Source organism: Symphalangus syndactylus, chromosome 20 (assembly GCF_028878055.3).
Source record: "Symphalangus syndactylus isolate Jambi chromosome 20, NHGRI_mSymSyn1-v2.1_pri, whole genome shotgun sequence".
Classification (NCBI taxonomy): Eukaryota; Metazoa; Chordata; class Mammalia; order Primates; family Hylobatidae; genus Symphalangus; species Symphalangus syndactylus.
Window position 1 is genome coordinate 14,008,028 of NC_072442.2, and position 27,627 is coordinate 14,035,654.

The window sequence follows — 27,627 nt, forward strand, 5'->3', positions numbered from 1 at the left end:
TCACACAGCCTAAATCCAACATCTGCATCAAATGTCTCCTTTCCGAAATACACTCCCTAAAATGACAGAGAACCTGGCCAGGCGGACAGAACGGCCCCTGCGCATTTGCAGGGGTCCTGGTGGGCTTGCCGGGCAGAGGGCGTGCGGGTCTCAGCAAGCTGCTAGGTCCGCCCAGGCCCCGCCCCAGGCCCATTCAGGCCCCGCCCCCGACCCGCAGGCCCCGCCCCGCCCGCCTCTGTCACGTGATGGGGCGCCGGGTCCAGCCTGTTGCTGATGCTGCCGTGCGGTACTCGTCATGGAGCTGGCACTGCGGCGCTCTCCCGTCCCGCGGTGGTTGCTGCTGCTGCCGCTGCTGCTGGGCCTGAGCGCAGGTAGGTTCAAGCAAGAGGCGCACCAGCTGCCGTGCCTCTTTTTTCTCCAGGCGTGAGAGTTTGTTATTGGGTTTGTGCTTTTGAAAACACGTCTCTTTTCCCCGGTTCTTACCTTGTGTAATTATATTGCTTTTGAATCTCACTCTTTTTTTTTCCTTAAAAAATTCAAAGTGCTTTTTTTTTATTCTTTTCTGGCTCTGGGTGGTCTGAGTGCTTCCATTCTCTCCTACGCCTAGATAGACGCTGTGTGCAGAAATGTATGATTTGGGGAAACTGCTGGTCAATGAGGTTTCCCCGATTCAAAGGCCGCGATTGGCTGCTAAATGAAGATATAAGGTCTTTTTATTTTAAGCTGAAATCTGCGGTCAAAAGTACCCTTAAATCCTACCAGGAATGGGACATTTCATTGAAATAAGGCCCTTTCTTCTCTTGATCAAAACAAACAAGATAACATCTTCCCCCACAGCGATCTTTTCTGGCAAAAAAAGATTTGTGTTTAATAGGATGACTTGCAAATTGATTTTCACTCTTCATTCGGCAAAACCTCTCCTAGTTTGAAGCAAGAACTGGTAATTGGAACTGGCCACAAGCTTGCCTTGTGACTTTAGGCAAGTCGTTGAACAGTTTTGTTTTCCTTTTCTAAAATGGGGATCATTTGGCCCTTTGGCGAGTGTCTGGGAGATTTTATAAAATAAGTAGCTCTGCCAGTTTTACCAGTAGTCACTGCCAGGCAAGGGAGAAGTGCCTGGGGTTAGGTCAAAACGGACCTGCGCCTTATCTGTCATTCTCAAGGGAGCCCAGCCTTATCTGTTATTGTCAAGAACAATATAATCGTGTGTTACTTGTATATAGAACCTTATAGCTAAGTCTGTAATGTTTTAGTCATCTGTTTTGCTCCTCAGGACACTTTCTGGTTTTCTTAATCTCCATTGTTTTGTTTTGAGTCAGGGTCTCACTATGTTGCCCAGGCTGGTCTGGAACTGCCTGACTCAAGTGATCTTCCTACTTCAGCATCCCAAGTAGCCGGGACTGCAGACACAGGCCACCACCCTGGCTCTTTCTTATTTACAAGACGTGGTCTCATTGTCTTCCTCTCTACTCCTATCTCTTTGGCTGTTGGGACCAGTGTTCTTTTACTGACCAATGGGGCTTGAAATTTGAGAAGGGAGGAAGTAGAAGACAGAAAACTCCAGTCACCGAGGGGATCCCTCCCATCACCTTTTAACATCAGCCCCCCTACTTTTTTTTTTTCCCCAGAGTGGTTTTTGAGAGAAAAAAAAAAAAAAAGATGCTATAACTTGGAAATTGTTACGTTAGCAAAAAGTGACAAAGAAAATGTATTTAGCCTACTCTTTTCTAAAACATATTTTATGGATGCTAGAAAAGTTAAGTAAGGAAAATTGGAGTTAGGGGATTATAGGATATGTATATTAAACACACATACACAGATATATATCGTTCAGTTTAAAAAAATCATCTACATGAGTTAGGAAAATTGCCCTTTTTCATATTTGTTGTAGCTCTTTCTTTGCTGTTTGCCTTTTTATTTTTGATGTACAGAAATTTTGTTGTGTAGAAATATAACAAGTTTCTGTTCTCACCTCCATCATTATTTCTTTTGTACAGTCTCCGGGGTTTGCTTAGATTCTTTCCTCATCCAGACATCAGAAACATATTTAACTATATTTTTGTATTATTTTTAATGTTTAAAGTTTAAAATTTAAGTACTTGATCCTCATGGAACTTATTTTGTTTATAGTGTTGAGAGGACCTAAATTTCTCTTTTTTTCTCCAAAAAAGGTAATTGTTGCTCCATTCCTGTATATTGAATGTTCTCAGCCCCACTAATTTGTAATGCCTCTTTACTCATGTTTTTTGTTTGTTTGGTTGGTTGGTTTTTTGTTTTTTTGAGATAGGGTCTCCCTCTGTCACCTAGGCTGGAGCACACTGGTGTGATCACAGCTCACTGCAGCCTCAACCTACTGGGCTCAAGTGATTCTCTCACCTCTGTCTCCCAAGTAGCTGGGACCACAGGCATACGCCATAATGCCCAGCTAATTTTTGCATTTTTTGTAGAGATGGGGTGTTGCTATGTTGCTTAGACTGGTTTCGAACTCCTATGCACAAGCTATCAGCCTGTCTTGGCCTTCCGAAGTGTTGAGATTACAGGAGTGAGCCACCAAGCCTGGCGTCTTATTCATGTATTAAATACGATATAAAAACCAGTATATTGCATTCTGAGATTTTTACTTTTTTACTCAAAATATAAATCTCTCTCTTGTTTTTACAGAATTATAAAAGTATTTCCTGTAATCCCAGCACTTTGGTAGGCCTAGGTGGGCAGATCACCTGAGGTCAGGAGTGCGAAACCAGCCTGATCAACGTGGAGAAACCCCATCTCTACTAAAAATACAAAATTAGCCAGGCATGGTGGTGCATGCCTGTAATCCCAGCTACTCAGAAAGCTAAGGCAGGAGAATCGCTTGAACCCGGAAGGCAGAGGTTGCGGTGAGCCGAGACTGCGCCATTGCATTCCAGCCTGGGCAACAAGAGGGAGACTCTGTCTCAAAAAAAAAAAAAAAAAAAAAGTGTTTCATATTTATTGTTAAAAATCCAAACGTTACAGTAAGGTGTAGAGGAAAAAGTGAAAGCCTCTGGCCTCTTATGCCGCTATTAAGTTTGGTTTATTTTTTCTTAGCCGAGGTTTTTTCCTTATTCCTGCAATGTATCGGGGTGGATAAATTACCAAACTATAAAACAAATCATATCTAGCCTAGCATGGCTGTCTCTACCAGGCTTGGACTTTACCTGTACGTTAGGCACTCTTCTGGAAAGTGAAATTGAGCTTCTGTTTCAGGAGCTGTCATTGACTGGCCCACAGAGGAGGGCAAGGAAGTATGGGATTATGTGACCGTCCGCAAGGATGCCTACATGTTCTGGTGGCTCTATTATGCCACCAACTCCTGCAAGAACTTCTCGGAACTGCCCCTGGTCATGTGGCTTCAGGTAAAGTAGCTTCCCAGCCTGGCCTGAGGTCGAGGCCAAGTCTCTCCTGTGTGGCTCTTTGCTTGCTATTTGGGTTCATGTCTCAGCAGTGAAGGGCCGATTTGGTCCAGCCGTGTGGCCTGGGGGTTCAGCGTGCTTCTGAGGTAGGCTGAGGCCATGGTATAGCCAAGGAGGCTAAATCAGAGGGCGAGGGGGTTCTAGCCTTTTGCCAGAGTCTCTTTATATTTCCAGATGGTCACAAGAAAGCTCACTGAAAACTCCTGATGATACATTTGATTACATAGTGATAGAAAGTGTTTTGAGGCCGGGCACAGTGGCTCATGCCTGTAATCCCAGCACTTTGGGAGGCCAAGGCGGGTGGATCGTATGAGGCCAGGAGTTCGAGACCAGGCTGGCCGACATAGTGAAACGCCATCTCTACTAAAAATATTTAATACAAAAATTATCCAGGCATGATAGCACATACCTATAATCCCAGCTACTCAGGTGGTTGAGGCATGCGAATTGCTTGGACCTGGGAGGCGGAGGTAGCAGTGAGCTGAGATCGTGCCACTGCGCTCCAGCCTGGGTGACAGAGCAAGACCCTATCTCAAAAAAAAAAGAAAAGAAAGTGTTATGGAAGGTTCCAAAGCAAAGACCTGAGGTAGTCTGACCCTCCCTTCGTCTCCCCACAATCCTTTCCTGAACCCTGACTTCTTACCCCCATAAAAGCTGATCTTTTGAAGGGACTGCTACCAGCCTTCTGCACCTTCCTGTGACTGTTGCGTCCTCCCCCTTTCCCTGAGTGTGTTCGCATTTTAACCTTGAGCTCTGATTGTAGGATGGAAGGCAGGGAGCTGGTTGAAAGATTTTTAGGGACAGGCAGAGGCTCTTTTCTGGCATTTCTGAAATACCTGTCCAGAGATGGCCCACCCCTACCTGGAAGACCACTCACCAGGGAGGAATTAAGGAACATGGTCTTGCCTCTGGAAAATGTGGGCATGGCCCAGCTGGAACCCTGGGCCCCTCATCAGTAAATAGGGACCGTGGTGCTCACCTCCATAGGATGCTGCTGGGACATCTTCCAACAATGCTGGTATTTATGAGCAGCCTCCCACCACCTGGGTTTTGCCTCCCAGGATGGTTGATGCAGACTTTCTAGTGAGATAGAGTGAAAATGAGCAGTTTTCAGGGAGGGGCCTTTCTCCTCTGGAATTATCACTTGTGCCACCTCTGAGGGCTAGAGCTGAGGCTCAGCCCCAGGTGCGGATATGATAATGATGCAGAAGAAGAACCCTTGTGTGTCAGCCCGGGGAGCCCTGCTCACCTCCGGTGGCTGGAGACAAAGGTGCGGCACAATTGGCAGGGAGAGCCAGGCCGTGGACAAGCTCAGGCCTGCTGTCAGGAGCCCCGGGTTTTCAGTGCCTACCTGCCACTTAGAGCCATGGCAAGATACTTCCTTCTCTGGGCCTTGGCTGTCTAATCTGGGAGATTTTGGTGGTTTTCAAACTTTTTGTTCATCAGCAGAACTTTTTTTTTGTTTACCCCCAAATGAAAGCTTACAAAGGGGAGACAAAGCAGACAAAAAGCACAAGTGCTGAGGCTGGTGCTTCTCCTTTGTCCCAGGGATACATTCTGGGCTGTTAGGAAAACAGTTTGAAACAAACACTGAATTTCAGAAGTTGCAAGCTGTCCTTTTTGTTGACAGCAGAGTGAGATTGTTAAATTAGTTGTTAACATTTTAAAATTAGGACATTTGCTTCCTCTTTCCAACAATCATGAGATATAGCAGTTTGGGGCCTGAACTCACTGTCCCCAAAGCTGCGTGGTAGTGGCCCCTTTTCCTACAGGGTGGGAGCTGCTGGAGGAAGGGGCCCCTCTGCTGCCCTCTGATATGCTCTGCTCCACAGCCTCTGCTGGGCTCCTGGAGGCCATTGGGTTTGTGACCTTTGGTTGGGTTAACACTTTGAGCTGAGATGCTATTTTTTTGTTTGTTTGTTTGTTTGTTTGTTTTTTTGAGACAGAGTCTTGCTCTGTCAGCCAGGCTGGAGTGCAGTGGCATGATCTCAGCTCACTGCAGCCTCCGCCTCCCGGGCTCAAGCAATTCTCCTACCTCGCCGCCTGAGTAGCTGGGATTACTGGCATGTGCCACCACGCCTGGCTAAGTTTTTTTTTTTTGTATTTTTAGTAGAGACAGGGTTTCACCATGTTGGCCAGGCTGGTCTCAAACTCCTGACCTCAGGTAATCCGCCCACCTCGGCCCCTCAAAGTGCTGGGATTACAGGCGTGAGCCACTGCGCCCGGTGAGCTGAGATGCTATTTGAAGTTTATCAACTGAAGAGAATAAATTGCTCTTCACTTACCCAGAGGCCCAAGAGAGAAGAAAAAAGATTATGCTTACAGAAGAAATAACTAATTTAGATGAAAAGGAGATCTGTTTTAGCAGCCTACTGAGGACATGTGTGCTGACTTCTCTGGGGAGAATCTTTGAGGATTGAAGTCATGTCTTCTAAGTGGGTTAGCAAACTATATTAGGGACACTTTCAAGTCTTCGAAGCATTTCAGTTGGTCCACTGACACACTGACTGTGTCTCAGAGTTTCTGGATAGCCCTGGGCCATGCTAGCACCCTATCCCAAAGTTCTAGACCAAAAAGAGGTTTTACAACAGGATATATTCATGTAGAACAGAGGCTTCCTCCAGCCAGCATCTCATTGCCTTTTGAAGAGAGGGGGATGAGGAGAGAGGAGAGGGAGAGGTCATCTTCTGCTGTCTCCCTGGCTTACCAGAAGCAGAGGAGAACTGAGATTTCTCCCATAAAGACCCAACCCCCAGGATTTCCAGCTTTTCTCCTTTTGCTTTGATCCCACCTCATCCTAATAAGTCCATGAGGAAAAAGGAACCCAGCTTTCATTGGAGGGTAGATCCCTGGCTTTAATTTATTGCATATTGCATTATAAATATTTTTCAATGTGGCCACATCGTTTTTTATAGTTCATGATTCTAAGTGGCAATGTAGCATTCCATGCTGTAGATGTGCTATAGTTGCCTAACCTGTTCCCCTACTGGGGGACATTTGAGTTGTACCATTACTTCTGCTGTTATTTTTAATGGGACTGCAGTTAACGTCTTCATCTGGTTTGTGAACTTTTTACTACTGTGTTAGGAATAAGATACAAAGGGCATATGATCAGGGGGATGTATAGCCTTCCAATTTTATCAGAGTTAGGTTGGTCCAAGTTCAAAACATTAGTGTTGTAAAGTCTTTCCCTTTTGGGGCCGTCTTGCTGTTGCTAGTTACCCTTTAGCCCTGACTCTATCTTGTCTTTTTTTCTTTTTTCTTTAGATTTCCCTACACAAATAGCCCTGGCTTCTGTTTTTCCCAAGGTATTCCCTTTCATCTTTTTTTTCTTTTTCTTTTTTGAGATGATGTCTCGCTCTGTCACTCAGGCTGGAGTGCAGTGGCACAGTCTCGGCTCACTGCAACCTCCACTTTTTGGGCTCAAGTGATTCTCGTGCCTCAGCCCCCCGAGTAGCTGGGACTACAGGCGCACGCCACCACACCCGGCTAATTTTCTGTTCTTAGTAGACACAAGGTTTCACCATGTTGGCCAGGCAGGACTCGAACTCCTCTCGAACTCCTGACTTCAAATGATCTGCCTACCTTGGCTTCCCCAAAGTGCTGGGATTACAGGCATGAGCTGCCGCGTCCAGTCCCCATTTCGTCTTTTCATATCTCCCTCTCCTACCCATCCTGCTAGTGCACAGAGAGGCCATATCCTTTTATTCTAGGTCCTCAGCCCTTTCCCTCGCCTCAGCTGACAGGGCCTTCCTCATAGACTCCCCACCTCAATTGGCCCCTAGATTCGTCCAGAAAAAGCACTGACCATCTTTTCCCCTGACCACCTCCCAAAGGGCCTCCTCTTGTCTCAATTAGAAAGCCCACCCAACCCGTCCTATTTGCCTCTTAGTTTCTTTTCTCTCTGAAGCCCTCAGAGCCCATAGAACTGCCCCCAACACAGAGCTGCGGTTCAGAATCCTGCCTTTGCCTCTCTCATGGATACTCACAGTATCAAACTCTCCCTGCCCTGGGACTTCAGAATCTGCTGCATTATATCCACAGAATCTGCTTGATCAAACTGCTTCTAAGTCTGGGTCCCTTATCAATCCACAGGGACTCTGAAGAGTCTCCCATCTCCTGGGGAAAGGGTGATGGAGGAAGAGTCAGAAGGCCCAGTATCTAGTCCTGTTAGAGCTCCTTCAGGTCAGCAAGGCCTACGGCAGGCCAAGGCTCCAGCTCAGAAAATCAGGCGGCAGCTGGGTGTGATGGCTCACACCTGTAATCCCAGCACTTGGGGAGGCTGAGGCGGGAGCATTGCTTGAGCCCAGGAGTTCGGGACCAGCCTGGGCAACATGGTGAAACCTCACCTCTACAAAAAATACAAAAATTAGCCGGGCTAGGCATGGTGGTGTGCGCCTGTGGTTCCAGCTACTTGAGGGGGCTGAGTCGGGAGGATCACTTGAACCCCAGAGGTAGAAGCCGTGGTGAGCCGAAATTGCACCACTGCACTCCAGCCTGGGTGACAAAGTTAGACCCTGTCTGAAAAGAAAAGAAAAGAAAAGAGCAAGAGTCAGGAACATTCTGTTGAGGACCCCTTAGCTCAGCTCTGCTCCTTTCAAAGAGAAAAACCTCAGCAGTTACTAGGGGAGCTTTGCTAATGTGGAAGTCCCTGGTTCACTGGAGAAATTGTGTCTTTTGTGCAAATTGACCCAGCCATCACTAACTCATAAACCATCTATAGCAAACGTGGTCATTCATTGTAAAGACTAAGATTTGACTAAAATTTTTGTTTGTTTCTTCTCTTTTCCACAGGGCGGTCCAGGCGGTTCCAGCACTGGATTTGGAAACTTTGAGGAAATTGGGCCCCTTGACAGTGATCTCAAACCACGGAAAACCACCTGGGTACGGTGAGGACGGTCCTGAGCTAAACCTTGTCCCGTGGCCTCTCAGAGGCCCTGCCCAACTCTGGGAGGGGCCACAAATGTAGCAATCCCTCGCTGTCCTTTTCCTCTTCCTGTGAATACTGAGGCCATGGGCACTTGTCTGCAGGCTTCCTCTCTGGCCTGGCTTCTCTCCCATTTCTCAGGACAGCTTATCTTGCACCAGTCTGCCTCGCCTTCTCCAAGACAACCCCTCTCTCCAGCTGCCTTCAAAAACTTACTAGAGCAGACACCTGGGACCCTGTGTTATGCACGCTGGCCATTTCCACAGTCTCAGACATCATGGTTGCACCCTCCAGCCACAGCCCCCTGTCCTTTTCTCTCTCTCTCCTCTCCTCCTACTTGTATCTTGACTTCCCCTTTCAATGTCTCTCTTGCTGTCCTTCTCACACCTCCCCCTCATTCTTAGCGTCTCCTCCTTCCCTCACCCTCCTGTGATCAACTCCCATATCCTTCTCCCTTTACAGCCTTGCCAAACCCAGCCTCGGGTCACTCCCGCTGTCCACCTGCTTAGCCCTGACGCCCAGGCTGCCCGTGGGCAGAACTGCGCACCCACCCTAGGGCTGCTGCACAGCGTGGGCCCCACTCAAGGCTTGTGGCTGTTCCTCTCCCTGTGCTCCGGCTCTCCCAGCTGCGCTTATTGCTATGAATGTTCTCCACTTTCCTCAGTGCTCCTCTTCCAGCCTCCCTCTCGCATTAGGAGCTAAGCTTTCTGGTTTTTTTTTTTTTTGAAATGGAGTCTCTCTCTGTCGCCAAGGCTAGAGTGCGGTGGCGCAATCTCAGCTCACTGCAACCTCTGCCTGCTGGGTTCAAGCGATTCTCCTGCCTCAGCCTCCTGAGTAGCTGGGATCACAAGCATGTGCCACCATGCCTGGCTAATTTTTGTATTTTTAGTAGAGATGGGGTTTCACCATGCTGATCAGGCTGGTCTTGAACTCTTGACCTTGTGATCCGCCTGCCTCAGCCTCCCAAAATGCGGGGATTACAGGCGTGAGCCACCGTGCCCAGCTGCTTTCTGGTCTTTCTTTCTTTTTTTTTTTTTTCTTTGAGACAGAGTCTGGCGCTGTCGCCCAGGCCAGAGTGCAGTGGCGCCATCTCGGCTCACTGCAAGCTCCGCCTCCCGGATTCACGCCATTCTCCTGCCTCAGCCTCCTGAGTAGCTGGGCCTACAGGCGCCCGGCTAATTTTTTGTATTTTTAGTAGAGACGGGGTTTCACCGTGTTAGCCAGGATGGTCTCGATCTCCTGACCTTGTGATCCTCCCACCTCAGCCTCCCAAAGTGCTGGGATTACAGGCGTGAGCCACCGCACCCGGCCTCTGGTCTTTCTTAAGTGCTTCCTACTCTTGCCTCGGGTCTTCGTACATGCTGTCCTCCTGGCCTGGGCCTTTCCAGTACGTGGTTCTAACAGAAGTCTCACTTGCAGAAGTGGTTGTCGTCATCCCCTACCTCCACCCACCACCCCCACTTGTCCCCAAGCCTCCTAGAACTAAAAGGGCCATATGAGTGAGGACCATGGTCCTAGTCCTGATGCTGCCACTGCCTGTCTGATTTTGTGACCTTAGACACATTCTGGGCTTTAATTTCCTCATCATCAAGGGACATGGTTGGACTGTGTCATTATTCAGAATCTTTTATATGTAAATTTTATAACTGTCAACCTCTTTGGAAAAGGTATTAGAATAAATTCTGTTCTTGCAGTGTACAGAGAAGCCAGGCCAATGTGGAAATTGGATGCATTTCCAAGAAAACTGATGTGTGTCCAGACTTTGAGTGTCCTCTGGCTTCTTCGAGTTTGTGCATAGACTGTCTCTGCATGCGTCTTTCTGCACTAGTTTATTACATTTAGTACATTTGTATTGTGTGAAAAGCAACAGCCCAGATTATTTGATCCCCGTGTGTGTTAATCTTTCCTTCCTGCCTCTCCCTTTTTTTTTGCAGCGGTGGAGGGGGCGGGGGTGGGCAGGGGGACTTTCTTTTTTTTTTTTTTTTTTTTTCTATGTACCTGTCCCTTATTTTTAAAAATCTCTTTTAGCAACAGGGATATCATCACCACACTGGTATCCTCACATGTGTGGGTTTTGCTGAGCTAGTAGGAAATGATCCAAAGATAATTGGTGACCAAATGTCTGATTGCAGCATTTCGTTTTCCTCTATGGTACATAGCTCCAGGCTGCCAGTCTCCTATTTGTGGATAATCCCGTGGGCACTGGGTTCAGTTACGTGAATGGTAGTGGTGCCTATGCCAAGGACCTGGCTATGGTGGCTTCAGACATGATGGTTCTCCTGAAGACCTTCTTCAATTGCCACAAAGAATTCCAGGTAAGCAAAGAATCAGGAACAGCGAAGTAAAGGGCTGGCAATAGCAACTCTACATCCATCAGCATAAACCTGAACTGCCTCCAGAGTTTAATGCCTAACTGATTTCAGAGAAAACTTTTTTATTCCCAAGATTGGGTTGTGGACTTTTGTTTCTGTCATCTCTAAAGTTGATATTTAACTTGAAAGAATGACCTTGGAGTGAGCATTCTAATCAGACGCAATAATCAGATACGGAGTGGTCGGGGAGGAAGACAAAGCAGATTTGTTTTTTCTGGCCATTACGTGCAATAGAAATTTGAAATTAATTTGTGTGACTCAAAAAGCAATCAAGGTAGTTAATTCTGTATAAATTCCTTTTCTTGCTAGACAGTTCCATTCTACATTTTCTCAGAGTCCTATGGAGGAAAAATGGCAGCTGGCATTGGTCTAGAGCTTTATAAGGTAATGGAAAATAACTTTGTTGTTATGGTTTTGGACAAAAAATTATGTTACTTTTATATACTCACGTGATATTAAATATACTTTGAACAGGGCCATGTACATGCAGAGTAAGATTAAATCTGTAGTAATAACCATGAAAAGTTTTTAAAAGAAGAGTGAAGATAGCCCTACTAGATCTGGAACAAGATATAAAGCATGAGTGAGTAAAAGAATGTGGTACTGGCCGGGCGCTGTGGCTCACGCTTGTAATCCCAGCACTTTGGGAGGCCGAGGCGGGTGGATCACGAGGTCAGGAGATCGAGACCACGGTGAAACCCCGTCTCTACTAAAAATACAAACAATTAGCCGGGCGTGGTGGCAGGCGCCTGTAGTCCCAGCTACTCGGAGAGGCTGAGGCAGGAGAATGGCATGAACCCAGGAGGCAGAGCTTGCAGTGAGCCGAGATTGCGCCACTGTACTCCAGCCTGGGCGACAGAGCGAGACTCCGTCTCAAAAAAAAAAAAAAAAGAATGTGGTACTGACATAGCAACAGACAAATAGATTAATTGCAACAGGATATAGAATCCAGAAACACACACACACACATATATATGTGTATGTATCATATGTTTGTATTATATATGATCATATATAAATATAAGATAACATTTCAAATCATGGGGGCATGGATAGAATGTCAATAAATGTTATGGAGACAAATGTCTGTCACTTTGGAAAATAGAAAACTTGTATTCTTGCCTTGTATAAAATATTAATTCTGGATAGATTAAAATCTAAACACAAAAATAAAAATTAGGACAGAATGCAGTGGCCCATGCCTATAATCCCAGCACTTTGGGAAGCCCAGTCAGGAGGACCGCTTGTGACCAGGAGTTCCAGACCAGCCTGGGCAACATAGCGAGACCCTGTTTCTACAAAAAAAAAATAATAATAATAAGCTGGGCACAGTGGCTCCTGGCTGTAATCCCAGCTACCTGGGAGGATGAGGTGGGAGGATTGCTTGAGCTCAAGAAGTTGAAGCTGCAGTGAGCTGTGATCATGGCACTGCACTCCAGCCTGGGTGACAGAACAAGACCGTGTCTCAGGAAAACAAAAACAAAACAAAACAAAAACCCACTGTCCTAGTAGAAAAATGAGCAAAGACAAATGTGGACAAGCAATTTATAGAAGAAATATAAACAGCCTTTAGACATAAGAAAAATCTTTAGCTTTTATTAGTAAGCCAAGTCCATGAGATTTGTAAATATTTAAAAGACTGGTAACACCCAGTTTTGGTAAGAAGTCAGGGAAATAAGTGCTGTCGTGCACTTTTGATGGGAATACAAATTAATTTAAATTTAAAAAGACAATTTGACAATGTCTGTCAATTTTTTAAATGTATGTGTCATTTGACCCAATAATTTTGTCCTATGGGAATACTTACACATATGTATATGTCAGAGAATGTTTATTATGCCATTGTTTATAATGTTTATAAACTGAAAACAGCTGGTTGGCTGTCAGTAGAGGATTGCTTAAATAAAATAGGTACATCTTTCCAAGATGAAACGCTTTGCATCCAGCATAAAGAATGGATCCAGGTGGGCGCGATGGCTCATGCCTATAATCCCAGCACTTTGGGAGGCCGAGGCGGGCGGATCGCTTGAGGTCAGGAGTTGGAGACCAGCCTAGCCAACATGGTGAAACCCCATCTCTACTAAAAATACAAAAATTAGCCAGGCATGGTAGTGCATGCCTGTAATCCCAGCTACTAGGGAGGCTAAGGCAGGAGAACTGCTTGAACCCAGGGGGCGGAGGTTGCAGTGAGCTGAGATTGCGCCACTGCACTCTAGTCTGGGTGACAGAGCGAGACTCTTTCTCAAAAAAAAAAGAATGGATCTCAGCACTTTGGGAGGCTGAGGTGGGAGAATTGCTTGAGATCAGGTGTTAGAGACCAGCCTGGACAACATAGTGAGACCCCTGTCTCTACAAGAAAGAAAAAAGAAAGAATACAGAGAGCTATATGTACTGAGTGTGGAAAGTTGTCCTTTGGGTATTTAGTTGTGGAACAATATGAGATAACCTTGTTTGTAAGTCAAAAACACTTCCATATGTGGAGATAGATTTGCATGCTGTGACGGCAAACAAAAGGGTTAGAAGGATACATGACACACTTAAATGCAGTCAGTTGGTGAGTGTGAGGGCACAAATGAGGCAAAGTAAAAGACCTTCACATTTCCTTCTGGCTCCTATGTTTGAATATCAGTGAGCTTAAATAAGGGTTTTTTTTTAAGATTTATTAATTAAAAAAACTTATAGAAACAGCATATGTACATTATAGAATATTGGAAACTATAGCAAGCATAAATTAAAATGAAAACTTCACCTTCCCACCTGATGGAGATCATTATAGTTAGCACCTGGGTATATAGCTTTCTAAATATTTTTGTGCACATTTATATAAAATTGTTTAGCTGAATGAGATCGTATTATACATACTGGTTTCAGCCTGCTTTCTTCAATCAGTAGTTCTCAACTTTCTATTTCTGTAAATTTTCATCTCAAATATTCAGACTTTTTTTCTTTTTTTTGAGACAGGATCTTGCTCTGTTGCCCAGGCTAGAGGCTGGAGTACAGTAGCATGATCACGGCTCACTCCAGCCTCTGCCTCCTGGGCTCAAGCCATCCTCCTGCCTCAGCCTCCCGAGTAACTGGGACTACAGGCAAGCACCACTGTGCCTGGCTACTTTTTGTATTTTTTGTAGAGATGGGGTTTTGCCATGTTGCCCAGGCTAGCCTGGACCTCCTGGGGTCAGGTGATCCTCTGACTTCAGCATCCTGAGTGTCTGGGACTATAAGGCACATACCACCATGCCCCGCTGATTTTTTAACTTTTTGTAGAGATGGGGGTCTCACTACATTGCCTAGGCTGGCCTTGTATTCCTAGGCTCAAGCGATCTTCCTGCCTAAGCTTCCCAAAGTGTTGGGATTACTGTGTGAGCCACTGCATCTGGCCTGAGGACATTTCTTGTTTCCTCTTTCAGGCCATTCAGCAAGGGACCATCAAGTGCAACTTTGCCGGGGTTGCCTTGGGTGATTCCTGGATCTCCCCTGTTGGTAAGTATGGCATTTTCAGGCATTTCTTCACTGCCCTTTTGCCCATCCTTTCCTGGGACTTTGGGCTGTGTTGTCCAGATCAAAGAGCTAAACAGCAGAATGTTCTGGGCCCGTAGAGAAAGTATTTGCTGCATCCAAGAAATATAGGGACAGAGTACCTACCATGGACCACTAAGGGCTGAACTGAGTTTTCTTAATTTAATTATCACAACAAAAGGATCAAATTTTACAATTGGAGGCATTCTGAAGACTCAGAGAGGTCATGAAATGTGCTTTCCGCCGCATGGGATGAGTGGCCTAGTCAGGATTCAAATCCAGGTCTGTGCGGCTCAGTACAAAGGCAAATCTGTTTTGTCATCCTGGCCCCTCTGCTTCCCTGATGCTGACATAAGTGTTTAGGGTAAAATTCCCAACTGTTACGCATATTGATGGCAAGACAAGGTTATCGTCTGGTCTTGCAACTCAGAAGTGTGCAGTTTCGTAATTGAGCATCCGTGTTGCGAGCATAAATAACAGTTGTTTATGTTGCAGACACCCGGGGTGTGGCCCCAGACATCTGAAACAATCATCCTGGTGGCATTCACTCTAGCACAGGGTTTCTCAGCACTATTGACATTGTGGGTCATATAGTTCTTTTTGTGGGAGGCTGTCCTGTGCATTGTAGGATATTATCAGCAGCATCCTTGGCCTCTACTCAGGAGATGCTAGTAGCACCACCCCAGTGTGACAACCAGAAATGTCTCCCTGGGGAACAAAACCATCCCTGATTGACAACCATTGTTCTAACCTGACAAAACGTGATTTTCCCCAGGCAAAACCAAACTATCAAGTTAGAAATCAGAAGAGAGGCTGCCTGGGGGCAAGGGAGGGAAATAAGCAGGAAAGGGACATGAAGAAACTCTATCTTGATTGCAGGGGGTGGTTACACAGGCATATGCATTCATCAAAACTCTTCTGAAGGTACAGTTGTGATTTGTGATTATGGCTCAGTTTTTTAAAAATAATCATTTATAAAAGGTAATATTTACCCCGAAACGATAGGGTTTTGCTTGTTACAGAGCCATGTTCCCAATAACTGTTACGACTTGGAATGGTTATTTCTTACCCTCATGTTTGCCATCTGCAGGGTAGGACTGAAGTAGCATAAAACTGAGTCAGCATGAAGAGGAGAGCTGCTATTTGTTTATCTGTTTTTCCTTCCTGGATGGATCTCGTAGGACGTCATAAAACTGCAGAAGCCTAGGTCAGAAGCATGAGAGTTCTTGTCAGATACTGCTCTTTTATTCATGTTGATGGCAAGACAGAGTCTCCATCAGGTCTTGCAACCCAGAGGTGTGCTGTTTCATAACTGAGCATCCTCATTGGGAACACAGATAAGAGTTGTTTATGACTCAAAATTATGATGCTGGCCCTCTCACTTCCTCATGGGTCTCCTCAGTTTCACAATAGCACTAAGTACTTTACATGTGCTAACTTCATATAATCCTTACAACAACTCCATGGGATGGATGCTATTGTTATCCAAATTTTGTAAATGATGAAACTGAGACTCAGAAAGGTTAAGCAACTTTCTTAGAGTCACCGAGCTAAATGGTAGGACTGGGATTCAAATCCAGGCAGCAGGTATTGGAATCCAAGCAACCTAACCACCTTGCTACACTATCTCTCCAAGATCAGTAAGCTTCGCTTCCTGGCTTTGCAAGTGTTATTCATCCTGTTTGGAATCTACCTTTTTCTCCTTGCCGTGACCCACTTTACCTTATGAATCTGTTTGTCTGGATCGTAATCCATCCTTCCAGATCCACTTTAAGTATTGCCCCTCTATCCCAGAAACATTGGAGGGAGAAGTATTGTTAATTTCCATGAACAATTGTTAATTGCTTGCTAGGTAGTAGATACTGTTCTAGGTGCCAGGCAAAGATACACAGATATGCTCCTGATCTTCAAGAAGGTCTTGATCTGCACTGTCACTAAGCCCATGTGACCATGTCAGTATGGTAACCACTTGCCACACGTGACTATATAAATTTAATTATAATTTTTAAATACAATTTCATTTTTTCAGTGGCACTCTCCACACCCAAGTGCTCCATAGACACATGGGGCTATTAGCTAGCACTTTGGACTGCACAGATATAGAACACTTCCATTACTATAGAAAGTTCTATTGAACAATGCAGGCCTACGTCAAAGGTTGGTAAACAAGGGCCCATGAGTCAAGTCTGCCCTGCTGCCTGCTCTGGTAAAAAAAGTTTTTTTGTTTGTTTGTTTTGAGACGGAGTTTTGCTCTTGTTGCCCAGACTAGAGTGCAATGGCGCAATCTCGGCTCACTGCAACCTCCGCCTCCCAGGTTTAAGCGATTCTTCTGTCTCAGCCTCCTGAGTAGCTGGGATTACAGGTGCCCGCTACTACGCCTGGCTAATGTTTTTGGTATATTTAATAGAGATGGGGTTTCACCATGTTGGCCAGACTGGTCTCCAACTCCTGACCTCAGGTGATCTGCCCGCCTCGGCCTCCCAAAGTGCTGGGATTACAGGCGTGAGCCACTGCACCCAGCCGGTAAAAGTTCATTTAATGTCTATGGCTGTTTGGAGGCTGTAAGAACAGAGTCGAGTAGTTGCAACCGAGATAGGCTGGCCTGCAGGGCCAAAATTATTTACTATCTGTCCCTTTACAGAAAGTTTACCAATCTCTGGCCCAGATCAAACAGGAAGTGGGGTGCATTGGAGAACTGAAACCAATCCTGTGTTTCAAGAAACTGAGAAGCAAGTGTGAAGGTTAAGCCCGGGAGGCAATTAACAGCTAGGCCACGGAAGTCCTGGTGTGCCTGCATTTCTCAGAGTGTACTCTAAAGAATACCAGTCCAGGCCAGGCATGGTGGCTCACACCCGTAATTCCAGCACTTTGGGAGACCAAAGCGAGCAGATTGCTTGAGCCCAAAAGTTCGAGACCAGACTGGGCAACATGGACTTAGTTCCTGCAGAACTAAGACTACTTGAAACCTACTTTGAGACACTTTGCCTTAAGGAGCCATTGAATACTTTTAAGCTAAGGAGAGACATACTCAAATGTGCTTTATAAGTTGAGTTCCTTGATTCTTTGTTGGCGTGTCTTTCAATAGCACTTGTCTTACCTAGTGATACAGTATTTAATAGTTGTGAGCTTGTCTAAACCAAGGTCAACTACTATTCTCTTTGAGGACAGGCATTATGTTACTCACATTTATATCTTAAGCCTTTGCCGCCTCCAGACCCTTAGTAAATTCTCAATATGTTTGTGGGATGGGAATAAGCCAATTGGCAATGTAGCCACTTGCGTTGTTGCAAACTCATTAGTCATCTTCCTTGTTTAGCTCCTTGGCAGAAGCTAATATCTCCAAACTGGTGGAGCAAATAAGATGCAGAGCAGAAATGTGAGGGTGGGGAAATATTTTAAGCTGTCAAGAGGCCTAGAGGTCCACAGATAGGAGCCTCCACCTGCATACCTACAGCCTGCCTGTGGGGATGCTGTCATCGGCAATGACTCACTTGCTGGACCAGTATCAGGCCAAATTAATGTGCCATTAGTCTTAAGAGTCAACAGAAAGGCCCCCACACCCTTATCCCACCTTCCAGACACTGAGACATCCGCCTGCCTCCTGCACGGGTACAGGTGAATTGAGAAGCCTGGCAATCCAAAGCCACCGGCTTTCTTCCTTCTGTCTCTTTCTTCTTTGGAGAGAAGACAGTAGGTTTGTCTTTGGAAAGACAGAGGTATGACATACTTGATTTGTACATATGTGGTTTCCTTTAGATTCGGTGCTCTCCTGGGGACCTTACCTGTACAGCATGGTAAGTAGATACACATCTGCGCCCTCTGGGCAAACAGCCCAGCCGATCTCTTCTGGCTGTGACCCCAGGAAAAGAGATGCTGGATGAGTTTGCCTATGTGGTTGACACTGCTTTTTAGGGACTAGTCATCCATATAGAGTTGGAGACCCAAAGCAAGAGCTCACTCACCTCAGGGACAAATTGAAAGAAAATCAGCACACATCACTTTTTTCCAGATATAAGAAACACATTTTTCCAATGCCCTAAATTTTTATTACAAAAATTTTCAAATATGCAAAAACGTTGAAAGATCACTGTGAATACCTACTTAGGTTCAGTTAACAATTTGCTGTGTTTCCTCCAATAAACATGTGGCTTGTAACAATACACTTTGATACGTGAGCTCCCGTTCTCCTTCCTTCCCCTCTTTCTCCTACCCCTCCCTAACTGCGGCAATACCAGATTGATGTTCCCAAGTAAAGTGGGTCTTTTTGCTCTTGGTTTGCATTCCAGTCTCTTCTCGAAGACAAAGGTCTGGCAGAGGTGTCTAAGGTTGCAGAGCAAGTACTGAATGCCGTAGATAAGGGGCTCTACAGAGAGGCCACAGAGCTGTGGGGGAAAGCAGAAATGATCATAGAACAGGTAAAAAGGGGAAACACTCGGAGGCCAGCCTGGTTGGCTTTTTCTGGTGGGTACAGGGCCCATGGTTGGTGTTGTCAAACTTGGAGTCTATACTGAGGCTCCCCACATATCTGCAAATGATTGCATGCTGGGTAATAAATCTCTTGGGTCTGAGCAGTGATGTAGTGGCTCCTTACAGAGTCAGAAAGCCACCCAGGCATGCAAGACGTGCTTGTCCTTCACTAAATGTATGGATTCTATTAAAAAAAAAAAAAAAAAGACTGTCTTGCAGAGGGGAGTGTGTGGAGACAACACATTCCCTTACTGGGACCCTTGCCAAGCAACGTTCTGACTCCAGAGAGCCAGAAGGAAAGAATGTGTAGGCTGAGGACTTGGGAGTGGAGGCCCCTCTGCAACTGTGTTCTCCCTGTAAATTAACCCCTAGGCCCTTGGTTTTTTCCCTGCAGGGCCTGATCACTGCTCATATGAGATGCTCACCACTCCAGGGAGAGTGGGCTGACACAGCTGGTTTCTGAGCCTTCAGAGCTGCATTTCTTTCTTTCTTTTCTTTTCTTTTTTTTCTTTTTTCCTTTATTTATTTATTTATTTATTTTTGAGACACAGTCTCGCTCTGTTGCCCAGGCTGCAGTGCAATGGCACAGTCTTGGCTCACTGCAACCTCTGCCTCCTGGGCTCAAGTGATTCTCCTGCCTCAGCCTCCCGAGTAGCTGAGATAATTGGCACGCACCACCGCACCCAGCTAATTTTTGTATTTTTAGTAGAGACGGGGTTTCACTGTGTTGCCCAGGCTGGTCTTGAACTCCTGACCTTAGGTGATCCACCCACCTCAGCCTCCCAAAGTGCTGGGATTACAGGCCTGAGCCACCGCGCCCGGCCTCTTTCTTTCTTTCTTTTTTTGTTTGAGACCAAGTCTGGCTCTGTCACCCACACTGTAGTGCAGTGGCCTGATCTCGGCTCACTGCAACCTCTGCCTCCTGGGTTCAAGTGATTCTCATGCCTCAGCCTCCAGAGTAGTTGGGGCTACAGGTGAGCACCACCATGCCTGGCTGATTTTTGTGTTTTCAGTAGAGAGGGGTTTCACCATGCTGACCAGGCTGGTCTCAAACTCCTGGGCTCAAGTGATCCACCCACCTCAGCCTCCCGAAGTGTTGGGATTACAGGCATGAGCCACCAGGCCCAGCCAAAGCTGTATTTCTTTCTGATCCAAGCAGATATACAAAATTAAACCTGTCCTTGGATAAGATAAAGAGCCATGTGTCTTTCTGTTTGGAAGCTTTGATGATAGGAAAATGAAACAAACAGCCAAATAAACTTTTATATTTCAGAACACAGATGGGGTGAACTTCTATAACATCTTAACTAAAAGCACTCCCACGTCTACAATGGAGTCGAGTCTAGAATTCACACAGAGCCACCTAGGTGAGTGAACCTTGAAGTTATTAAAGTCCCTGCCTCAGCCTCCATGCAAAAAGAAACCTGTTTATAAAAAAAAACAAACTTTATTAACATATAATTTGCATACCATAACATTAACTCATTGTAAGTGGTTTTCAGTATTTTCCCAGAGTTGTGCAGTCATCACTGCAATCCAGTTATGGAGCATTTCCGTCACCCCAAAGAGATCCCACGTGTCTGCTTGCAGACAGTTCTCATTCCCACTCCCAGCCCCAGGCAACCACTCATCTGCCTTCTGTCTCTCTAGATCTTCCTTCTCTGAACATTTTATATAAATACAGTCGCACAATAGTTAGTCTTTTGCACTGGCTTCTGTCACATAGCATGATGTTTTTGAAGTTTAGAAACCAGCTTCCGTACACCAAATTACAACAGCAATTCAAGGCTGAATTTAGTCGTCTTTCAGCCAGCCAAGAAGCATATAAAGGCTGCAGGATACCCTAGGTTCCACTTCCTAGATGATTCTCTTTGGCCATTCTGGAGAATCCCAATGGCCCCCACGTCTATAGAATGTACAATCAATACTATTAGGTTGGTGCAAAAGTAACTGCGGTTTTTGATAGGTTTCAAGAATTATTAACTCACAACCAATGAAGCATTATTTCCCTTCCCACTCAGTTCCCTACCAACCCCTTATTTTGAACCAATTTTGACAAATCTATTTTTTCTCTCTTTTTTTTTTTTAAGAGATAGGGTTTCACTCTGTTGCCCAGGCTGGAGTGCCATTGAAATTTAGAAATTTTGCGATTACTTTTAGTGACAAAAACCGCAGTTACTTCTGCACCAACCTAATAATAAAGCCTCTCCACTCTCAATGTGTTTCTGACTTCCTTCCTCCCGCTGGGGCTGAATCAAGGTGACGCTTTTCCTTTTCCAGCTGAATCTGAAACCCTTCCTCTTGCTGTGCAGCATCCCCAGCAGCTTGGTAAAGATGTCATCATGGCCGGGTGTGGTGGCTCACACCTGTAATCCCAGCACTTTGGGAGGCTGAGGCTCATGAGGTCAAGAGATCGAGACCATTCTGGCCAACATGGTGAAACCCCGTCTCTACTAAACATACAAAAATGAGCTGGGCATGGTGGCAGGCGCCTGTAGTTCCAGCTACTCAGGAGGCTGAGGCAGGAGAATCTCTTGAACCCAGGAGGCGGAGGTTTCAGTGAGCCGAGATCGCGCCACTGCACTCCAGCCTGGCGACAGAGCGAGATGCTGTGTCAAAAAAAAAAGATGTCCTCTTGGCCTTACTTCCAGTCCTTTGACTCACCATCTACCAGTTTGGTTTTAGTTCATCTTTGTCAGCGCCACGTGAGACACCTACAACGAGATGCCTTAAGCCAGCTCATGAATGGCCCCATCAGAAAGAAGCTCAAAATTATTCCTGAGGATCAATCCTGGGGAGGTACTTACACCACCTAATTAAGTGCCGTTTGTAGAGTTATTAGGGGAGAGAAGAGGTGCAAATTCAGAGACCTGAATTTGTAGGGTGGGTTTTGTTGTTGGTGATGATACATTATAGGTAAACAATATTACTATCCACATTTTGTAGGTGAGCAAATAGATATAGAGACAGTAAATGACTTGTCAGGGCTGGATGCAGTGGCTCACGCCTATAATCCCACCACTGTGGGAGACTGAGTTGAGAGGATTGCTCGAGGCCACAATTAAGCAACATAGTAAAACCCCCATCTCTATAAAAAAAAAAACCAGAAAAATTAGCTGGGCATGGTGGCATGTGGCATATAGTCCTAACTACTTGGGAGGCTGAGGTGGGAGGATTGCTTGAACCCAGGAGTTTGAAGCTACAGTGAGCTATGATTGTGCCACTGCACTCCAGCCTGGGCAACAGAGAGAAACCCTGTTTCTTAAAAAGAAGGAAAAAAAGATTTGTCAAAATTCTTTCAAAATAAGGGGTTGGTAGGGAGCTGAGTGGGGAGGGAAATAACGTGTAATTGGTTGTGAGTTAATAATTGTTGAAGCCTGGTATGGGTACATTGGAACGTTGTATGCTTCTCTTTTGTATCCATTTGAAATTTTCCGTAATAAAAAATTAAGATAAAAAAGCTACATCCAAGGCCACAGTTGGTTGCAGATGAGATTTCGTGGCAAACGTCCTTGCAGGATGTCAGACACGCCCAGGTGCTTGGGTAGATTTTGACCAGCTCTCTCTTGCTGACCTCCCCAGGCATCCTGATGCTGGATATGGCCGGGCATTACTGCATTCTGGTCTCAAGGCCATGGTGAGGAAATAGTGAAATCCTTAGAGACCAGGGCCAGGTAGAAATCTTGGAAAAGTTCCTACTTTAGTCCTATAGGAAGGCCTTGAGCAAGCAGAGATCTCAGATTTCTGAAGGGAAAACACTCCAAGCCTAAGAGGGTTTTGTTTCATGTGTGTTCAAGATACCCCAAGGATATGGGGTCAGTGGTCCTGCAGCTGCTGCTGGGAGCCTATGATTTGCTGCTGCTGGGAGCTTTCTCAGGGGACATGGCCCCTCCTCTCCCAACCTGCAGTCACCAGAGGGCTCATTCTATCCCTGGTTTTTTCATTACTCCTGAGTGCTGAGGGAATTTTAGAAATGAAGAAAAATTAGCTCAAATAAAAAGAGCTGGGTGTGGCCGGGTGTGGTGGCTCACGCCTGTAATCCCAGCATTTTGGGAGGCTGAGGCGGGCGGATCACCTGAGGTCGGGAGTTGGAGACCAGCCTGATCAACATGGAGAAACCCTGTCTCTACTAAAAATACAAAATTAGCCGGGTGGGGTGGCGCATGCCTGTAATCCCAGCTACTTGGGAGGCTGAGGTGGGGGAATCGCTTGAACCCGAGAGGCAGAGATTGCGGTGAGCCAAGATTGTGCCATTGCACTCCAGCCCGGGCAATAAGAGTGAAACGCTGTCTAAAAAAAAAAAAAAAGAGCTGGGCGTGGTGGTGTGCACCTGTAGTCTCAGCTACTTGGGAGGCTGAGGTGGAAGGATCACTTAAACATGGGAGGTAGAGGCTGCAGTGAGCTGAAATTGTACCCCTGCACTCCAGCCTGGGTGACAGGGTGAGACTCTGTCTCAAATAAGTAAATAAATAAATAAAAATTAATTTTTTTAAAAAAAAGTTTTCTTATCTCCCAGGGTAATGAAGAAGAAAATGGGATGTTGCTTGTCAGATGCCTCCTTGGCAGTGACTAGCAAATAATGGTGGCTGCCACTGTTATTGCTGTCATTCATGTTACGATAATGCTGATGGGCAGGAGCTAGCAAGAGTACCAGCTCCTCTCTTGCCTGGGGCTTGTTATTCATTTGGCTTTCCTGAGGGCCAGCTCTGAATTGGTTTAGGTTTGATCTGGTTTATTATAAGGTAGGCCCACCCGTTCAGGACTTGAAACTTGGCCCTGGTGTTACTCAAAAAAACAGGAAAACTGACATTGGCCCAAAGCACAATTTATTCCCTGAGTGTACCAGCCTAATGAGTATTTCCTGGGCCTCTCCCTCCCTGTTTCCTTGGACAGTAGCCTATTCCAGGTGTCAATTCCTCATTAAAAATGGTGCCTGCTGTCATCACAAACTCTCAAGAGAATGGACCCCATGTACTTTCTATGTGTGCCTTACACCTGACCAGTCGGCACAAATTTCTGGGCTGGTTCATCCCTGTTTGTGAAGCATCTGTGCATTCAGTCGTTGTTCAGATGCTCTGGGCTGAAAGGTACCTCCTGTTTTGGCAGATTCCAAGCTTCTCCCTCTTTCTCCTTTCCCATGTGCAGGCCAGGCTACCAACGTCTTTGTGAACATGGAGGAGGACTTCATGAAGCCAGTCATTAGCATTGTGGACAAGTTGCTGGAGGCAGGGATCAACGTGACCGTGTATAATGGGCAGCTTGATCTCATCGTAGATACCATGGGTAGGAATTGACTCTGAGAGGCACATAGAGGCAGTTTTATGGGTTCAACTGGAAGGGAACTGGCTTTGGACGTGTCAGTCTTGAGGTGGGTGATGTTGAAATGCCAGGTGGAAGGCCATTTCCCATTACATCTGTCTACCCCGACCTTGATTATTCCAAAAGTGGGGAGCTGCACGTGGCTGTGACCCCTCAGAAGCCTGGGCCTATCTGGGTTTGGGGGCCCTTAGGTATGATTAAAGAAAAGAACACCACCTGTCTCTACCACAAAACTTAGAAAGACATTTTCCTGGTTATTGGGCAAATGTGCTATTTAGTTAAGGGAGAGCCTCATTTTTGTGCGGCATCACAGTCGATGTTAACCACTGCAGAGTGAATTAAAACTAAACCCTAACGACTGTAACTCTGAAGACCCAGGGGAAATGGTCTTTGTGGAATCCTAACTCCTGCCCTATCACCTACCACCTATTTAATGTGCTCACTTCCAAATTAAATAGAGCCTAGTGGAGGCTCAGAGACAGGTTCTCTGAACTGGCAGGCTAATAGAGGCACAAGGTCTGACGGATGTGACGTGCCTCGTGAAACCAGAAGGATTGAATATTTTTGTGACTGGTAAGCAAGGGACACCAAGGACAATTTGGAAAGCTGCTGCATTTCTCCATGAACTGCCCGGGTGATCCTTATCACTATCTCATTCCCGACATCTCTCAGTCCTCTTCACAGGCCTGTCTGCCTCCAGAGGTCCCCAGTTCCCTTCCTAAAGAGCAGATGGCAGTGAGAGATGCAGAGGCAAAATCAGTCAGGCCTTGCAGCTGTTAAGTTTCTCCCAGCAGCCTAGGTTTCACCGGGAGTCAGAAATGCAGATGCTCAGGCCCTACCCTGATCTTCTGAATCAGGATTTGCATTTTAACAAGATCCTGAGTGAGTTTCATGCATATTGCAGTTTGGGAAGCACCAACTTTTAGGACCTAGACTTTTTTCCTACTCTACCCAGCTGTTAATGCCAGGCCTTTCTCTTTGTCCTTCTCACCAGGTCAGGAGGCCTGGGTGCGGAAACTGAAGTGGCCAGAACTGCCTAAATTCAGTCAGCTGAAGTGGAAGGCCCTGTACAGTGACCCTAAATCTTTGGAAACATCTGCTTTCGTCAAGTCCTACAAGAATCTTGCTTTCTACTGGATTCTGAAAGCTGGTCACATGGTAAGAGAGAGCTTTTGTTCCAGACTTAAAAATCATCCTGAGAGGGAAGCCACAGGCAGTTATTATGCCTCTGTCCACTGCCCAGGTGGGTCTTGTAAGAAGTACGAGGGCCTGAGGGCCAGGTGCAGTGGCTCACGCCTGTAATCTCAGCACTTTGGGAGACCAAGGCAGGTGGATTGCTGGAGCCCAGGAGTTTGAGACCAGCCTGAGCCACATGGAGAAACCTTGTCTCTACAAAAAATATATATGAAAATTAGGCCCGGCACAGAGGCTCATGCCTGCAATCCCAGCACTTTGGGAGGCTGAGACGGGTGGATCACCTGAGCTCAAGAATTCAAGACCAGCCTTGGCAACATGGTGAAACCCTGTCTCTACAAAAATTTTCCAGGTGTGGTATCACATGTCTGTAATCCCAGCTACTTGCGAGGCTGAAGCAGGAGAATCGCTTGAACCCGGGAGGTGGAAGCTGCAGTGAGCCAAGATAGCACCACTGCACTCCAGCCTGGGCAACAGAGTGAGACTCTGTCTCAAAAAAGAACAAGAGCTAGCCAGGCACGGTGGCGCATGCCTGTGGTCTCAGCTGCTCAGGAGGCTGAGTGAGGTGGGAGGATTGATTGAGCCTGAAAGTTAGAAGCTATAGTGAGCCAAGATCATGCCACTGCACTCCAGCCTGGGTGACGGAGCGAGACCCTGTCTCAAAAAAAAAAAAAAAAAAAAAAATTAAAAAAGAAATACTTAGGGCTTGGGAGCGTTTTGAGTTTCCTAACAAAATTCCGCTATTAGCACTAGGCACTGCGAGCACAAGGGTGAGTGGTGCTCAGTCCCTGTCCTCAAGGAGCCTGTGGTCTAGAGACAGACAGGCAAGGAGACTGTCAACAGCATTGGGCGAGCAATGCTAAGAGGGGGCTTGGCCCAGGGAAGGGTGCCCTGCCCAGGCATGCAGATCTGGAAGATTGTGCCCCACGTGATGCGTGGAGTGATTTAAGGAAAGAGGAGGAGGTGGGGAGCATGGAGAGCAGTGAATACAAGGTCCAGAGGAGCCTCAGACAGCGAGGCCTTGGAATGGACACTGGAGGGGGGTGGCTGCAGAGGAGCCAGTCCACACTAAGGAGTTCAGACAGTAGGGCACCAAGCAGGGGTTTTAAGCAAAGGAGTGAAATTAACAGATTTGTCCAAGAAACACCATTCTAGCAGTAGAGGGCATGGGGCAAGCCTGGGGCCAAGGACCAATCAATGAGGCTGTCAGGTAAATCCAGAAAGGAGGAAAGTGGATGGATTTGGTGAAGTGTAAAGAAGGGAAAATTGGCAGGACTTGGTAATCATTTGGGGTGGAAAAGAACTGAAGGGTGGCTTGCAGGTTTCTACTCCAGCATTGTGGTTTGGGATGGAGGGAATTTGCACAAGCTGAGTTTGAATTGCCTATAGAACAGAAGGCAGAAGAAGAGCCTACAAATGAGACTGAGAAAGGAGCAGCCAGATAAGTGAGGAGGGAGACCAGGGATGTGCGGCATCCCCAAAGCAGGGAGGGGCCTGCAGTGCCAAGTGAGAACTCAGGAAGGGCTGGATCGTGAGTGATGATGTGCTTACACTGATGTCCTTGGCACCTGCGTTGGTGAGATATTTTGGTGAGGTGGCAAGCTCAGAAGCCAGAATGGAAAGACTGGAGAAAATGAATGGGTAGTGAGGAGAAGAGACAGTAGCTTCCTTTAAGAAGCCAGAGAAAGCAGCCCACTCTCAAAAGACACTTAATCTAGGCTGGGTGTGGTAGCTCACACCTGTAATCCCAGCATTTTGGGAGGCGAAGGCAGGTGGATCACCTGAGGTCAGGAGTTCGAGACCAGCCTGGCTAACATAGCTATCTTTACTAAAAATACAAAAATTAGCTGGGCATGATGGTGGGCACCTGTAATCCCAGCTACTCAGGAGGCTGAGGCAGGAGAATCGCTTGAACCTGGGAGGCGGAAGTTGCAGTGAGCCAAGATCGTGCCATTGCATGCAGCTTGGGTGACAGAGTGAGACTCTGTCTCAAAAAGTAAATAAATAAATAAACAAATAGACTTAATCTAAAGGGAGAACAAACAAGGCAGCAGGGCACAGAGGGAGAGGGCATTATTTGTGGCTCTCAGGATCTGAGTACCTTCAATATTGACTAAAAAAAAAAATTAGGAAGTCTTAGAGCCAAGCACTGTTACAGGTTGAGTACCCCTTATCTGAGATGTTTGGAACCAGAAATGTTTCAGATTTTTAGTTTTTTTGGATTTTGGAATATCTGCATATCCATAATGAGATATCTTGGGAATGGGACCCAAGTCTAGGCAATGGAATTCATTTATGTTTCATATACACCTTATTTATACACATAGACTGAAGGTACTTTTGTACAATATTTTAAATAATTTTGTGCATGGAGCAAAGTTTGTGTGCATTGAGTTAT

At 46.1% G+C, this 27,627-nt stretch overlaps 1 protein-coding gene across 1 annotated transcript in view; it reads left to right on the forward strand.

Annotated features, from left to right (window-relative positions):
* Positions 1-224: 224 nt before the first annotated feature.
* Positions 225-27,627, forward strand: part of SCPEP1 (serine carboxypeptidase 1) — a 29,448-nt gene continuing 2,045 nt past the window's right edge. Inside the window, exons 1-12 of the mRNA XM_055258822.2 lie at positions 225-371; positions 3,229-3,377; positions 8,229-8,318; positions 10,521-10,676; positions 11,043-11,117; positions 14,141-14,213; positions 18,006-18,043; positions 18,536-18,664; positions 19,990-20,083; positions 21,402-21,515; positions 23,862-23,999; positions 25,030-25,193. Of these exons, the coding sequence (XP_055114797.1) occupies positions 296-371; positions 3,229-3,377; positions 8,229-8,318; positions 10,521-10,676; positions 11,043-11,117; positions 14,141-14,213; positions 18,006-18,043; positions 18,536-18,664; positions 19,990-20,083; positions 21,402-21,515; positions 23,862-23,999; positions 25,030-25,193 (1,296 nt within the window). The 5' untranslated portion in view covers positions 225-295. The remainder of the gene's footprint in view (positions 372-3,228; positions 3,378-8,228; positions 8,319-10,520; positions 10,677-11,042; positions 11,118-14,140; positions 14,214-18,005; positions 18,044-18,535; positions 18,665-19,989; positions 20,084-21,401; positions 21,516-23,861; positions 24,000-25,029; positions 25,194-27,627) is intronic.